At 39.4% G+C, this 17268-nt stretch overlaps 1 protein-coding gene across 7 annotated transcripts in view; it reads left to right on the top strand.

Moving 5' to 3' along the window:
- Positions 1–233: 233 nt before the first annotated feature.
- HACD4 (3-hydroxyacyl-CoA dehydratase 4) overlaps positions 234–17268 on the top strand; it is a 29632-nt gene continuing 12597 nt past the window's right edge. Inside the window, exons 1-4 of one of the 7 annotated variants that reach the window (XM_070065963.2) lie at positions 234–550; positions 3050–3153; positions 5663–5790; positions 14582–14694. In XM_070065963.2, the coding sequence (XP_069922064.1) occupies positions 522–550; positions 3050–3153; positions 5663–5790; positions 14582–14694 (374 nt within the window). In that variant the 5' untranslated portion in view covers positions 234–521. The remainder of the gene's footprint in view (positions 551–3049; positions 3154–5662; positions 5791–14581; positions 14695–17268) is intronic. The other 6 variants (XM_089317779.1, XM_089317786.1, XM_070065970.2 and 3 more) reach the window with 6 other exon arrangements.

Genomic DNA, 17268 nt, shown 5'->3' with positions numbered 1-17268 from the left:
CTAATGGAGATGACCGCAACGTGAACAACAGCATCTGCTAGAGCCGGCTACAGGGCAGGGATGTCTGACCCTGGAGGAACTGGAAAAGGTTTGGGGGAGGTCTGTGGATGACCCTCGCTCAGGACCATGTTTCCCGGGGGGCTTTGGGGTTGGCGTCCTCGAGGCCTCTGAAGCCGCCCGGGCACGTTCATTTCTACCGGGTTCGCAACTTCTCAGAGCAGGCTTCCGTAACCAGAGTTTGGTAAATCACCCAACCCCGCGAGCCCGCCGCGCCTCGGCGAGAGGAGTCTGTCTCCGCGCTGCAGGAATGAAAGGCACTTCTCCTACGTCGTTTGCCCAGCGCTCGACCTTGGCTTTTTATTTATTTATTTTTTTTCCTGTTTGAGAACTGCAGAGTGTGGAGAGGTCCCGCCCTTCCGCGCCCGGGGCGCCCCGCCCGCCCACCGGCCCAGTCCCTGCTGCTTTCCGGACGGCGGTGGAGGCCCTGGCGGCGGCGGCGGCGGCGGCGGCCCACGGTGCCCATGGCGCTGCCAGCCTGGCTGCAGCCCAGGTAGGGCGCTCGACCGCGGCTGGAGGGCCAGGTGCCGGGAGGGAGGGGCCGCGGGGCCGGGGGCTCCCCTCGATGGCGGGGACTCCCCTAGAACAACAGCTTGGCCTCACCCAAACCTGCCCCCACATCCCTGACAGCTCGCCATCGGGTATTGGCAAGTTTAACTCTCTGGACAGCCCTAGGAAGAAGGTTCTATTATTTCCCTGTTTCACAGATGAGGAAATGGGAAGGAATGCGCTTCCTCCTTCCCCTCACCGAGAGCCTGTCCATGACTGTTTCAGACGCAGTGTTGCAGGCTGATTTATGGATCGGCCTGCTTTAGGAATGCGTATCACACGTGTAGTGGCCGGGGAAGCAGATTCAGAGGTGTAGGAATCTGGGGATGGGCTTGTTTCAAGGACGGGCCACGGAATTCCCATGCGGGATTTCTTCTTCCCCGTTCGTTCAGCAGTTCGCGTCATCGTGGGATGCCCCCATAACATTTTCCAGCTGCTTGGCATCGCCTTCCCAGCTTATTTGCTTCTTTTCTCAGAGGCGTCAGACCTAGGAGAAAACCCTGTCTGCCCGGACGGGGCCACTCCCACCATGCTGCTGAACCTGCAGGGAATATACCGCAAACAATACTCTTCCTAACTCCCTCAAGCTCTGTATCTGTGATCTTCGCTTAGTCATCTTCCCAGCAACCCACAACACGTTTTTAGCCCAGCTTGACTTCCTTTTTTTGGCCTGAGTAACTCAACTGCTTTCTATGTGTGTCTGATAGGAAAGATGGCCCTTGCAGAATGCAAAGACACGCAAGGGCAGGAACAACAAGCATGCATTCAAAAGTCAGCCCAATTGTGATTTATCCATTTGGTGTTTGCCACCCTCGCTACTCTTCTCTCCCCTCTTCTAACATAAACTACCTACCTCTGCGTTTCTGAACTTAGCAGACTAAACTGCTGGAACACACATTAACGTCATCAACCCTACTGAACCCTTTTTTCTTTACAAAGAAACATTCGGAGCTATCCTCTCTGTGATTGGTTTTCTCTCCTGGTGAGAAACAAGGTTAGCACTTTATCAAAGGTGAAAGATTTTGATAAAGAACTGTATTTGGTTCTAAGAAAATTCCGTAAATAAGGGTACTTACTTCAAAAAGTTAGTGGGGTCAGCGCCACGGCTCACTAGGCTAATCCCACTCCTGCACCGCTGGCACCTTGGGTTCTAGTCCCCGTCAGAGCCCCGGATTCTGCCCCAGTTGCTCCTCTTCCAGTCCAGCTCTCTGCTGTGGCCCGGGAGTGCAGTGGAAGATGGCCCAAGTCCCTGGGCCCTGCACCCGCATGGGAGACCAGGATAAGCACCTGGCTCCTGGCTTCGGATCAGCGCGGTGCGCCGGCCGCAGCGGCCATTGTGGGGTGAATCAACGGAAAAGGAAGACCTTTCTCTCTCTTTCTCTTACTGTCCACTTTGCCTGTAAAAAAAAAAAAAAAAGTTAGTGGACAAGTGGAATCCAGTTTGTTTTGGTGCCATTTTTAAATTTATTTTTTAATTTTAATTTTTAATTAGTTTTTAGCAGATTCAATGTGATTTGTGCTTTCAATACAATTCTGAGAACATAGTACTATTCTCTCCTGCCCTCTCCCTCTCTCCATTCCACCCTCCTTCTTTCTCCCCTTTTTGTTTTTAGTTTTTGAGATAACATTTTAAATGTACATTATAGTAGAAAGGCTTAATACTTCACTGAATAAGAAGTTTAACAAGTAAAAAGCAAAAAAGACCTAGTTTAGTGGGAATATCAACAATGGCTATAAACAATAATTGAATGGAAAAATGACCAATTCACTCATATACAGCAAACTTTAAAGTAATCACAGATCTTTATAGTAGCATAACATTTTTATCCATTGGTTTGACAAAGGTATAAAACAAAGTTTCACAAAACTATATTTGCAGCCATACTGAAACACACAGGCATTTCTTCTTTGTTTGTTTTTTTAATCTTTGCATAGTCCATGAACCTGAAGATCCTGCATCCTCACTCATGGGTATCTTCAAAATCTGATGTATTGGAGCTGGATCCGGTGCCATAGTTGATGTGCTGCTTGGGGTGCCCGGACCCCATATTCCAGTGCCTGGGTTCAAGTCCCAGCTCTGCCCTCCATTTTAGCTTCCTGCTGATGGCACCCTGGGAGGCAGAATGTGATGGCTCAAGTAGTTAAATCTCTGCTCCCTTTATGGAAGACTTGGGCTGAGTTCTGGACTCTTCACTTCATTTATCCTGGCCCAGCTCTTGCTGTTGGAATGTTTGGGGCAAGAACTAGGGGGTTGAAGATCTTTCTTTCTTTTAAATACTAATTTAAAAGAAATCAATGTATATTTGAGAATCACCAAATAAAAGACTCTGATATGGAACCATTTTCTTTTGCTTGTTTAGGCTGGTCAGTGCATTAAAGAACATGTTTAGAATAATGAGATGATCATAAAAGAAGTGTTTAATGATTTTTCCTGTAATTATAGGTATAGGAAGGATGCCTATCTTCTCATCTATTACTTAATCCAGTTCTGTGGCCACTCATGGATATTTACAAATATGACAGTCAGATTCTTTTCATTTGGAAAAGGTAAAACATCAGAAGTTTTTGATTTTTATATTTTAATTCTGGTCTCACCCAGTCTTACTATATTAACTTTAAAATTCTACAAAGCCTACCTAATATCCTCTACTTCTCTGAAATTTATGCTTTTCAGTAGCCATCCTTCTTGCTCATTGCCAAAACTGAAAACTTTTGGAGAAGGGGGAAAGTGGAATAACTGAGAGGGATTTAGCTTCTACCTGAGTAGGCAGATTGCCCCGAAAACAGACATGGGTGGTGGGGTGGTGCCATTTCATCAAACCTTAGAAGATTTCATATATTTTGAGGAAAATTCCCATAAATATCTCATGCAGAGAAATCAGGGATTAATCAAATTCATCCAATTTGTTTCTTATTCCCTAACTTTATGGTAACTGGAGACTACCAGTAACTCAGTTGTATTTCCAAGGCCTCTGTTTTATCTTTTTAAGAAGCAATGTGTAAATGACTCACTTTATAGATGACTAATCATCTGCTTGGGAGTTGGCATCTATGGCTAAGTCATAAGCTTCCTTCAAATTCCCAAAAAAGTAGACACTTTTAAAATAGCATTTTAATATGTTAAAAATGAATCACAAAATGACTGGCAAAATAGCATACTCTTCATGTCACATACCCACATGGGTACATGTCATCACAGTTTACAACTGTTGGGTGACTTGACAATTTAAACAACTGCTGTCTTCAGCTAAAAACAAGCATGTAGAGTATATCTGGGAAAAGCCGTGCTGTGCTCACCAATTGAGACTTGTATCATGAGGAAAGTAATCTACCCATGAGGTACCAAAAACTATTTTATGGTGTTTTTTTCTTATTGAAAGTCTTGTCCAATAAATTCTTTTCCTTATTAAGAACTTCCAAAGATACAACCTGATGCTTGATTTTTGAATTTCAACTAAGCATTTAAGGTCTTTAGGCAGAGGAAAATAGGAGATTAGAAAATTCTTTATATTTTTAGGAAAAAAGTGTAACATTTCCAGGCCTAGGAAGGTAGCAGTGGCTGCGTGTGTATATTGCAGGTCATTCATAACATGAGTCCCAAGAATGGACTCTGTTAGACTGCATCACTTTTCCAGTGAGAAAAAGGTACTTTACTCAGCAGTGTCTTTATTTGTTATAAAAGTTACTTATTATTGAAGAAACACAGTCAGTTCCTATGGAACACAGACTGAAAATGGGAATTCAATGCAATTCCTGAATCATACCTTGAGTAGCTACACAGCAATCTAAAACCCTCCTTCCTTCTCCAGTTGTGTAATTGGTAACATTTTGTTAGGACAGGTGTGGGGCAGTGGTGAGAGTGTGTGGACTAGCTGTGCTTCAGGAGCCATCTTAGAAGTGGACATGATGCCAATAGTGCCCACCTCATGGAGCTCCCAGGGAGCCCTTACTAAGTCCGTGCTTCATGTGAATGATTATTAGGCAGTAAAGAGAGCAAACCTGTCCTTACACATTTCTAAATGCAGCACGATTTCATCTTCAAACTTACAGCAACAACTTTATCCTATTTAGAGGAACATTAACTTCCTTACACATCTAAGTCCTGTATTTCCTTTGGGGCCTCTGCAATGAAAATTCCAAAAGTCCTAATCAGAAGCCCAAGTCCGGCCGACGCCGCGGCTCACTAGGCTAATCCTCCGCCTTGCGGCGCCGGCACACCGAGTTCTAGTCCCGGTTGGGGCGCCGGATTCTGTCCCGGTTGCCCCTCTTCCAGGCCAGCCCTCTGCTGTGGCAGGGAGTGCAGTGGAGGATGGCCCAGGTGCTTGGGCCCTGCACCCCATGGGAGACCAGGAAAAGCACCTGGCTCCTGGCTCCTGCCATCGGATCAGCGTGGTGCGCCTGCCGCAGCGCGCCGGCCGCAGCAGCCATTGGAGGGTGAACCAACGGCAAAAGGAAGACCTTTCTCTCTGTCTCTCTCTCTCTCACTGTCCACTCTGCCTGTCAAAAAATAAAAAAAATAAAATAAAAAAAAAGAAGCCCAAGTCCAGTGTTTTAACAAAAATTCGAGAAAGCGCTAGCCAATAGGTGTAGCAACCAAGCTCTAGATCCATAGTATTTCATACATGGCATCATGAATGCCTTTTTATAAAACTCTGAAATCTCATTTCTTTTCCTCATTTTCATTTTCTTGTAAAGCTATGAGCTCAGCAACTTCTTTGACAAACTTATCTCCATCTTATTTATCCTTGAGGTAAACTAGATTCTATGTGGTCACTTTTAGGTGGGAATTGCTTTATAATCTCAAATATAGGCTATAAATATTTCCTCTTTGGCTATGAAGCTTTCTTGCTCAAGTTTTCTTTTTGGAAATTTATTGCAGTTGTGAAGTGCTTCATTTGATTGATCATATTCTTAGTAATTTTATGGTTTATTAAGAGATTTTTCACATGTATAATGAAAAGAAAATAATCGCAATTTTATTTCAAAGTGTTGCATTATTTGAGTCATGATCTCATTTTTACTTGCTATATTTGTATTTTTAATCTTCTGGATACAGATTCAATGGTTGACACTTTTTATGCTATTGGACTTGTAATGCAACTTTGCCAATCCATTTCTGTCCTGGAGTTACTGCACATATATGTTGGCATTGAATCAAGCCATCTTTTCCCAAGGTTTTTGCAGGTAGGTTTTAGTCACATCATCAACATTATTATAGAATCTGTCTCATATTTATGTTTGTCCTGTTTATAGCCTCTCTTGAAAAGCCAGTGATAAGGAGAATTAATCCCATGGAAGAATTACAGTATTCCGAAACACTGCACGGTTAAAATACCCAATTGGAAACATTCAGGGCAGTATGCTTATTGATCTGTGCAGCTCTGTATTGATCTTATCCTGAGAGGAGATTTTGTGGCCACATCCACCCTCACTATGTCACTGTCTGGGAGAGTGTAAGGCAAGGGAAAAACACAACTTGGGATCATAGCAACCATAACCTCCAGGCTGTTTTAGGGGAAAGGACCCACAAACCTTGAGAAAGATGTTTTTAAAACAATAAAGAAAAAGGTTCAATTCATCCCTATCTAAAGACTAGAATTTCTTATTCATTCCACTACTCTTACTAAGTACAAGTGGAAAAGGGAGATCATTTATGTTTATTTAGTGTTATGTCAAAGTGTTGACTTTGAGATCACACTCACCTGGATTCAAATCCCAGTTCCACCTCTTACTCATTGTGTGATTTTAAGCAAGTCATTTAATCATTTTTAATTTCATTTTCTCATGTGATGTGAAAATAACATGTGACTTACAGAGTAACAGAATTTGAATGGGATAAATTCTTGGCATTTATCCAGGAATATGACAGTAGCTATAGCTATCATTTTCGCCTGTACCATGCCTATAGACCTAGATAGCCAGGTTCTGTTCAATAGCAGGTTGAAAGAAGATTGGAAATTTACTGGTGGAGACTCACTGTAGAAAATCAATGCTGGATTAAGGTACGAAAATTCAAAATGTGGTATTTTCCACAAGGAAGGAGAAATAAAGCTAGGTGACAACATGGCATGTGTTTAAAATCTATAGGAACGGCCGGCGCCGTGGCTCACTAGGCTAATCCTCCGCCTTGCGGCGCTGGCACACCAGGTTCTAGTCCCGGTCGGGGCGCCGGATTCTGTCCCGGTTGCCCCTCTTCCAGGCCAGCTCTCTGCTGTGGCCAGGGAGTGCAGTGGAGGATGGCCCACGTGCTTGGGCCCTGCACCCTATGGGAGACCAGGAGAAGGACTTGGCTCCTGCCATCAGATCAGTGCGGTGCGCCGGCCGCAGCGCGCCGGCCGCGGCAGCCATTGGAGGGTGAACCAACGGCAAAGGAAGACCTTTCTCTCCGTCTCTCTCACTGTTCACTCTGCCTGTCAAAAAATTAAAAATAAATTAAAAATAAATAAAAATTAAAAAATAAAAAAAATCTGTAGGAACAGGAATAGTGTCTATATGAGTATAATCTTAGGTATCCTCAAAATAAATTTGAAAAATTGGTGACTAACCTTAACAAATTTGCATTATAAAAATTATTAAAATGTCATAACTTTACTGCATTGCCAGAACCTAACAAAGATCTTTGAATGTAAATGTATACCTTACATTTTATTGAATAAAGTAATAGCATACATTCCTGAGTTAAAAGTTATTTAAAATGCCATGAAAGTATAAGACTATAGAGAATAATATAATCCTAAGGAGTCTATTAAAAACTCACTACTACAGGTTTATGGGATATTTTTAAATTGTACTTACTAAATGAAAATAAGGAAACAGTATGCATTAAGATAAGGACATTTTACGTGTTGAAATATCAAATGTAAAATAAAAACAAGAACAATAGTATATAATACAGTAATATTATAATATAGTAGTCTGTTGACCAGCTGAAACCTGGATGGAATTCCCATAAGCAAATTTCCTTACAGGGTAAGAAAGGATACACATCTGACCAGAAGCAGCGTAGAATTTGCAAACAAGGTTTATTGGTATTTCTGATTTGACAGGTCTGCTGAACTTTGAAACAACCAAAATCCATATAGTACAAGCATCCCTTAATGCTAATTTTGGAAAACTGAATTAACAGCCCAGGGTAAATAAAGGTGTATTGTATCATATGGAATTATTTTGCTTGGAGTAAGGTCAATTTCATATAAAGTCAAAGTCAATTTTATTTTGTTACACATTTTTAAAAGTTTTTTTTTTACTACTAACAGTAAAACACCAGTATTTTCAAAATAAAGAGTAGTATTGTTTTAGTTATTGTCATTGTAGGGAATGTTCCCAGTGAAAATAGGTTATATTGTAAGAAAGGACAGTGAATGAGCACTTGGATATGCCAGGGAAATATGCATGTACCTTATGCTTTACAAAATTATCTGGACTTCCTTAATAACAGAAATAATTATATACATTAGAAATCTGGTTTCTTGGAGTTCTGTAAATTCCAAAACTTTTAAGTATTAGTTTCATCACTGCTAATTGAAACTCTACTGGCTATAGAGACATATGTATATGGCCTCTGCAATCAAAGAACCAAATCCTGGGTTGGTAATTTAAAAATAATTGTAAATACACATGGACTTTCTTTATTCAACGTTGAGTTTGCAAAGTCTACTATTCATAGTGCTCAAATAATTTTGAAGTTTTAGTCCTTGGAGGGATAACATATCAGTGATCATTGCATTAAGAAAGACAATTACAATTCTCATCCAGGGCTGATTATTAATAATTTTTATTGTGTTTTCTCCTCTTATTTCTTCTTTTCTAAAGATTATTTATTTATTTATTTATTTATTTGAAATTCAGAGTTACAGAGAAAGAGGGAGAGACCGAGAGCGAGCTCTTCCATCTGCAGGTTCATCCCCCAGGTGGCCATAAAAGGCCAGGCCGAAGCCAGAAGCCAGGAGCTTCAGCTGAGTCTCTCACGTGGATGCAGAGCCCCAGGCATTTCAGCCATTTCCCCCAGCTTTTCTCAGTCTGTTGGCAGGGAGTTGGATTGGAAGTGGAGCAGACGGGACACTAACCTGTGCCCATGATATATGGGAGTAGCAAGCAACAAATTGACTCGCTATGCCACAATGCCTGCCCATCTTTTAATCTCTTTGAGACTTTGTCTGCTATCTAATTTTTTATTCACTTATCCTTTCCATGCTTCTCAGAATGGAAATGAAGGTAAAGCTTCAAGATCATTCCTTTATTATCATTCTGCAGACAATTAGGATTCCCTCATTATGAGATGATTCTGAGACTGCTGCTTTAAAATAATGAACTAAGAGTGTCAGATTGTGTAATCATTCATGGATTTCCTGTTTCACCATTTTTTAAATGAAGAAACTATAGTTGAGAGCGTGGTTGAGTTACTTCTATGCTAACCACAGCTGACGGCATACAGAAAAAATGCTGTCCAGCTGCATTCAAAGAGGCCTAAACCATGTGTACGAAATTGTGATGCTATTTTGGTACTGCCTTCGAGAGATTGCTAAGCCACAACTAAATTCTGATTATGGGACTAGTCTTCCAATGTGACAAGAAAAATAATTCTGGAGCTGATGTTCTGGCACAGCAGGTAAAACTGCCGCTTGGGACATAGTATCCCATATGTGAGCACTGGCTTAAGTTTTGGATCCTGCGCTTCCAAGCCAACTGCCTGCTAATGCACCTGCAAAAGCAGTGGAAGATGGTCCAAGTACTTGAGCCTCTGCCACCTACTTGGGGGATCCAGAGTTCTGGGCTCCTGGTATCAGCCTGGGCCAGGCCAGCCATTGTGGCCTCTTGGAACGTGAACCAGCAGATGGAACATCTCTTTCTGTCTCTGTTTCTCCCTCTCACTCTCTCTGTCACTCTGCCTTTCACATAAATAAATATTTTTTCAAAAACAATAAACAGTTCCAATTAGCAGTCAGCACTAACTCAGCAGTTAATATCAGATATTTCAAGTAGTGTTTGTATGTATAAAGAGGGTATGTCTTTTTCCTGTGCTTTGTTCTGAGTGTTTTTTTAGATGTGTCCCAAGAATATCTTTGACACTTAGGGAAAAGCTATTATGAATTTCTAAAATTATACACAACCGCAAAAGGAAAAAAATATCTGATTAACTATGAGGTTGCTTAGAAAACTTCATTGTAAAATAAAAAGGTAAGTTTACTTTGACACAAAAATGTTTAAAATCCATGTGTAGTTAATTCATAATATGCATTTTCTGTAAACTTTTTGAAGATCCCCTCATGAAAGACAGTAATCACTTAACATATGTTTGTATGGGAATATATATACTTGTATGGGAAGAGGGCAAAACAATAATATAAATAGCTATTTATAGATTTCTACTTTTGGAAATAATTACATGCCAATTAAAATTATATAAGGAAATATAGTGAACTTTGTTATCTTTAAAATAGGAAAGTAAAAAAAAATACTGCTAACACTGAAGTAGTGATTTTTTTAAAGATTTTTTTTTAACTTTTATTTAATGAATATAAATTTCCAAAATACAGCTTATGGATTACAATGGCTTCCCCCCCATAATGTCCCTCCCACCCGCAACCCTCCCCTTTCCCACTCCCTCTCCCCTTCCATTCACATCAAGATTCATTTTCGATTCTCTTTATATACAGAAGATCAGTTTAGCATACATTAAGTAAAGATTTCAACAGTTTGCTCCCACACAGAAACATAAAGTGAAAAATACTGTTTGAGTACTAGTTATAGCATTAAATCTCAATGTACAGCACACTAAGGACAAAGATCCTACATGAGGAGTAAGTGCACAGTGACTCCTGTTGTTGACTTAAGAAATTGACACTCTTGTTTATGGCATCAGTAATCACCCTAGGCTCTTGTCATGAGCTGCCAAGGCTATGGAAGCCCCCTGAGTTCACCGACTCTGATCATATTTAGACAAGGCCATGGTCAAAGTGGAAGTTCTTTCCTCCCTTCAGAGAAAGGTACCTCCTTCTTTGATGACCCGTTCTTTCCACTGGGATCTCACTCGCGGAGATCTTTCATTTAGTTTTTTTTTTTTTTTTTCCAGAGTGTCTTGGCTTTCAGATAATTTGTCAGCTAGATTGACATTGTATGTATATGGGGCAGTTTTCACATTCCCACAGTATGTGCAGATGCACTTTGATTTACAATGGTGTTTCCCCCAATAAGCCCATTGTAGTTGAAAATATCTTAAATGTAAGTACATTTAGCACATCTAACCTACAAAACACCATACGTTAATGACACAGTACATGGAGAAGTAGTGATTGTTAACCCTCATGAGCATATGGCTGACTGGGACCTGCAGCTCCTTGCTGCTGCCCAGCATCTCAAGAAGGCACTGTATTGCATGCACCAGTCCAGTGAGGAACAAAAATCAAAATTCAAGGCACACTTTACTGAATGTGTATTGCTTTAACACCACTTTAATATATCACTATCACCCATCAGGGACCATCTGCATGCATGTTATGCTCTGTTTTTTTTGACATATTGATTGCTGATTTCAATGCAACTGGGATTTCACCACTAGCATGCCATAGATCCTCAAGTGATGATTTTCAACAGGATGAATTTCATCAGGCAGCTCCTCTGTCTTTCTCTTTTAGGAGATTCCTTGCTTTGTACTCATCAGGTAAGGAGCAGCCTAACATTGACAGTTTGTAACTCTGGAAACCAAGAGGAGACTTAGGATATATGTTTCCAGGTCTGTCATTGGTTTGGGGAAGTCACTTAAATTTTTGAGTTCTCAAATTCTTTAATTCAAATTTAAAAAAAAATAGTGACATTGGGCTAGTTTTAGAATGTCTTATCTGGAGGGGACCCTATAGATCATTTTATCAAGAAGTATCTCATTTTTTTTCAATAATTAGTCATGTAATCAGAAATCTATGCTGTATGCATACTTTGTGTGTATGTAGCCCCTGAGATTTTTTTTTTCTTTTAGCAAAAACTGGAAGGTTTTCCTAATTACCAGGCACTGATCAGATTTAAGATGCCTAAGTACTTGTTTTCTGCTAAGATCTTGGATCCAAAGGCCATTAGTGTCATGACAACAAGGTTGTCTCATTTGGTAGTTATATTGCAGTTCAGTATAATTCATCATGTATAGGGTGGCTATTGTGCATAGCAAGTTAAGCCACTGCTTGGGATGCCTGCATCCCATAGTCGAGTGCCTAGTTTTAATCCCACCTCTGCTTCCCATCCAGCTTCTTGCTACTTAACCTGGGATCCAGCAGATGATAGCTCATATACTTGAGTCCCTATTCTCTATATAAGAGACTCAGATGGAGTATCTGGTTCTTAGTTTTGGCCTGGCCCAGCCCTGGCAGTAGTGGGAATTTGGGGAGTAAACCACTAAATGGAAGCTCACTTTCTCTTTCTTTGTGTCTGTCTCTGCCTTTAAAATAAAAATGAACATTTAAAAATATATAGTTAATTATATAATTAAATAAAGAACATAGGACATTATATTATAAATTCTGACTACAGAAAAACAGCCCTGTAGGTAAATCTCACAAATTGAGATTTGAATCATACTGAATCATATGATCTGAATCAAATCATAAGGTTTGAATCATATCTAATTTCCCTTGGCTACACAGAGACCCTTGTGACTCAGAAACATACTGAAAAGTATATCCATGTGGATTTCTTTTTTTTTTTTTTTGAGGGGGAGTTCTTATTTTAATTTTTTAAAAAAATTTAGTTTAGGAATACAAACTTCATGCATTTCACATTTATAAATTTAGGAACATAGTGATTTATTTATTTATTTATTTTTATCTTTTATTTAATGAATATAAATTTCCAAAGTACGACTCATGTGTTACAATGGCTTCCCCCCCCCATACCGTCCCTCCCACCCACAACCCTCCCCTTTCCCACTCCCTCTCCCCTTCCATTCACATCAAGATTCATTTTCGATTATCTTAATATACAGAAGATCAGCTTAGTATACCTTAAGTAAGTATTTCAACAGTTTGCTCCCACACAGAAACATAAAGTGAAAAATAATAGATGATTTTTTTTAAATGATGATGAAATCAGATCAGACCTATTGTCATGTTTAATCCCAGTGAGAGTCAAGTTGGGAATTGATAATTTCTTTTTTTTTTTTTACAGAAGATCAGTTTAGTGTACATTAAGTAAAGATTTCAATCGTTTGCACCCCCATAGAAACACAAAGTGAAATATACTGTTTGAGTACTCGTTATAGCATTAAGCCTCAGTGTACAGCACGTTAAGGACCGAGATCCTACATGAGGAGTAAGTGCACAGTGACTCCTGTTGTTGACTTTACCAATTGACACTCCTGTTTATGGCATCAGTAATCTTCCTATGCACCAGTTATGAGTTTCCAAGGCTATGGAAGCCCCTTGAGTTCTCCGACTCTTATCTTGTTTAGACACGGTCATAGTCAAAGTGGAGGTTCTCTCCTCCCTTCAGAGAAAGGCACCTCCCTCTTTGAAGACCTGTTCTTTCCTCCATGTGGATTTCTGATCATGGGGCCCACTCTTGGCAAATAATGGATTTCTCTATACTAGATGATTTCTAGGACTAATAGATTATGATTCTAAGTTATAGGTTATCCCAGTCTTTTCTCCTTGATCTACTTTAAAAGTAAAGAGGGCTATTTAAAAATAGCTCTATTCCCCACTAATATACTCCTTCAATGCCAAGTATATTTTTCTTTGCCCGCTGAGAGCAAAGTAGCCTGTTCTATTAAACACACACAAAAATGCATGATATTTTAATGTAAGAAAACACTATATTGAGATTGGAAAAGAGGAATATACTTTTTTAGTCTAATATTTGGAGCTAAGCCAAAAATGTGTGACTTCTCAATGATTTGTAAATGCCTCCTGACTTAGAATATATGAAGAGTGTGCAAGAATTTAATCAAAAAGATATATTATGAAAAAACTATGCATGGATTTCAAATGTTTTTGTGCCAAAATAAACCTATCTTTCAATTCCATTTGTCCCAACTATTTGAAGTACTCTTGTGTGTGTGTGTGTGTTGTGTGTGCATGTGTGCATACATGTGTGTATATATATTTCAAAAACATATTGAATTCTTTTCAATTTCTTCTAGTGTATGAGGGTTAGGATTATATCCCTCTACGTGCCCACTTCTTCCCTTCAAAAAAGCTGCAATGACTTCTCTATTGGATGAAATTGAAATTTCCTTGCCTGTCATTCAAAACCCTGCATAACCCAGCCCCAAATATGTCTTCAGTTTTATCTACTGTTAGTGCCTTCTCTGCACTCTCCATTCTAGCCCTTCATTTGGTTCTCATCACTCCCTAAGGTACCCTGCATTTTCAAACATCTAACTTCTATTCTGCTGCCTTTGCCTAATGCCTCTTCTTATGTGGAGTCTACTTGACAAACACCTAATGTTCAAGATCCAAGTGAAATGTTGCTTGTCCTCAAAGATCCAAGTGAAATGTTGCTTGTCTTCATAAATTTCTCTGCCTTATTTCTCTAGGTAGAAGGTATCTCTCTCTGTCAACTGTGCTCCCATATCTAGCACACACTGTGCTAAAGTTAATTGCTCCACATTCTCCCACTATTGCTGCCTATTCTGCAACAAGAACCATGTTTTCATTACAGCATCAAATACATAGTAAATACTCAGTAAAAGATTGCCAAACAGAATAGAAACATGTGTTCATGTGGCAAGATGAATAGAAATATCCTGATTCAGATAAAACACATGTTATCTTTTCACTCATTATATATCATTTGGAGAGTAGAAAAAAATAGAGGAAATGAAATTCACCTATAACCCTAATCTCTCAGAAAAAGTCATGGTTAACACTTTAGTATACATATTTTCAGGTAAGTCATATTTTTACAAAGACATCTGGTTTTTAAAATTAGAAAATTACCCACATGGCATAATAGGTTATCCTAATTCTTGACTTTTCTGTTTCTTTCTTAGCTCACAGAGAGAATCATCATTCTTTTTGTTGTGATCACCAGTCAAGAAGAAGTTCAAGAGAAGTATGTGGTGTGTGTTTTGTTCATCTTTTGGAATCTATTGGATATGGTTAGGTAAGAAGGCAAAATAATATTTTAAAACAAGGCCACATTGCTTTCTGTAGTGAAGCCAGCAAGAGCCGCTTAGAATTGCATTCTCCGAATAAGAGAAAAAACATACAACTCCTTTTCAAACAATTTTATCTTGATGCAGAAATGTGTTTTTAGTGTTTTCCATAATGGGCATATCAAAGATAATGAAAACCTGTGGTGGTATTACAAGAGCAAATCAGTGCATTTAGGTTTCCACTAGAAGGGTTGGCTTAACATCAACTTGGAATAAACCTCACAGCTGTTTGCTAATGAAAGGCATTCCTTATGCTTGCTTTAGTACATGTGAATTTGATAAGTACAGCAGAACTTCTATTATATGCCAGAATTTACAATGTTGGTTTCTGTATATTCAAGAACATTACAAATTTAGGGCTTCATCTCTCTGGGAAAACATGCAGTTCCACATATATTTTTGTATACAGTTTGTAAGTCCTTAAGCAGAGCCCCAGAACCCTTGCTCTAGATAGCCTTTCGTTTCCTTCTAATTTTAAAGAATTGAGTGGGATGTGCTTAGTCTTCTATCAGCAGTGATGTAAAACAGCACCCTTTGCTCTGGAAGTCCTTCTCACTCTTTGGGGAAATGGCCTATCTGCAACTTCAGCATTCACAAGTGAGAACTTCTCCTTTCACTTGAAGGACATGTATATGATTAGGTTACAAGAGAGTCCTAGTTTTCTGGTTGCAGTTATATACATTCCATATGAATTATACTGTCAATAACTTAGCTAGATTAAAAATGTCTACATAATATATTGAGTCCCACATCAGAAAGATCATTCACCTGGGCCAAGTGGGATTTATCCCTGATATGCAGGGACGGTTCAAAAATTGCAAATCAATAAATGTGATACATCACATTAACAAACTGAAGACCAAAAACCATATGGTTATCTCAAAGATGCAGAGAAAGCATTTGACAAAACACTATATCCTTTCATGATAAAAACCTTAAGAAAACTGGGTACAGAACAAACATTCCTCAACACAATCAAGGCAATTTATGACAAACCCATGGCCAGCATCCTATTGAATGGGGAAAAAGCTAGAAGCATTACCCCTAAGATCCGGAACCAGACAAGGATGCCTGCTCTCACCATTGCTATTTAATATAGTCCTGGAAGTTTTAGCCAGGGCCATTAGGCAAGAAAAAAAATCAAAGGAACACAAATTAGAAAGGAGGAAGTCAAACTATCCCTATTTGCAGATGACATGATTCTATATATAGGGGATCCCAAAGACTACACTGAGAGACTATTGGCAGAATATAAAATGAACACACAAAAATCAATAGCCTTTGTATATGCAGACAATGCCATGGCTTAGAAGGAACTTTTAAGATCAATCCCATTCATAGTAGCTACAAAAGAATTAAATACCTTGAAATAAATTTATCCAAGGATGTCAAAGAGCTCTACAAAGAAAATTACAAAACACTAAGAAAGAAATAGAAGAAGTAATTTAAAAATGGAAAAATCTTCATTGATCGGAAGAATCAATATCATCAAAATGTCCATAATACCAAAAGCAGTTTACAGATTCAATGTGATCCCAATCAAAATACGAATGACATTTTTTGCAGATTTAGAAAAAATGCTAACATTCATATGGAACACAAGAGAACCCCAATAGCTAAAGCGATCTTATATAACAAAAACAAGGCTGGAGGCATCACAATACCTGATTTCAAGACAAACTACAGGGCAGTTATAATCAAAATAGCCTGGTACTGGCACAGAAACAGACGTATAGACCAATGGAATAGAACAGAAACTGCAGAAATCAATCTTTGCATCTACAACCAACTTATCTTTCACATAGGAGTTAAAATCAATCCTTGGAGCAAGGACAGTCTATTCAACAAATGGTGCTGCGAAAACTGGATCTCCACATGCAGAAGTATAAACTAGACTCATACCTCACACCTTACACAAAAAAATCCACTCAAAATGAATCAAAGACCTAAATCTATGACCTGCTACCACCAAATTATTAGAAAACATTAGGGAAACCCTGCAAGACACTGGCATAGGCAAAGATTTCATGGAAAAGACCTCAGAAGCACAAGCAATCAAAGACAGAATTGACAAATGGTATTACATCAAGCTGAAGAGCTTCTGCACTGCAAAAGAAATATTCAGCAAAGTGAACAGACAATGGCCAGAATGGGAGAAAATATTTGCAAACTACACAACTGATAAATGGTTAACATCTAGAATCTATAAAGAGTTCAAGAAATTCAACAACAGGGGCCTGTGCTGTGGTGCAGCAGGTTAAAGCCCCCACCTGCAGTGCTGGCATCCTATATGGGCACTGGTTCAAGTCCTGCCTGCTCTACTTCTGATCCAGCTCCCTGCTAATGTGCCTGGGAAAGCAGCAGAGGATGGCCAAAATCCTTAGGCCCCTGCACCCACATGAGACCCAAAAGCAGTTCCTGGTTCCTAGCTTTGGATCAGCTTAGCTCTGGCCATTGTAGCCAATTGGGGAGTGAACTAAGGAATGGAAGACTTCTCTCTCTCTCTCTTTTTTTTTTTATTT

This window comes from Oryctolagus cuniculus, chromosome 1, assembly GCF_051225735.1.
Source record: "Oryctolagus cuniculus isolate XC-2025 breed Fujian yellow rabbit chromosome 1, ASM5122573v1, whole genome shotgun sequence".
NCBI lineage: Eukaryota > Metazoa > Chordata > Mammalia > Lagomorpha > Leporidae > Oryctolagus > Oryctolagus cuniculus.
The sequence above is the reverse complement of the archived record's forward strand: the minus strand, read 5'-3'. Positions and strand labels throughout refer to the sequence as shown.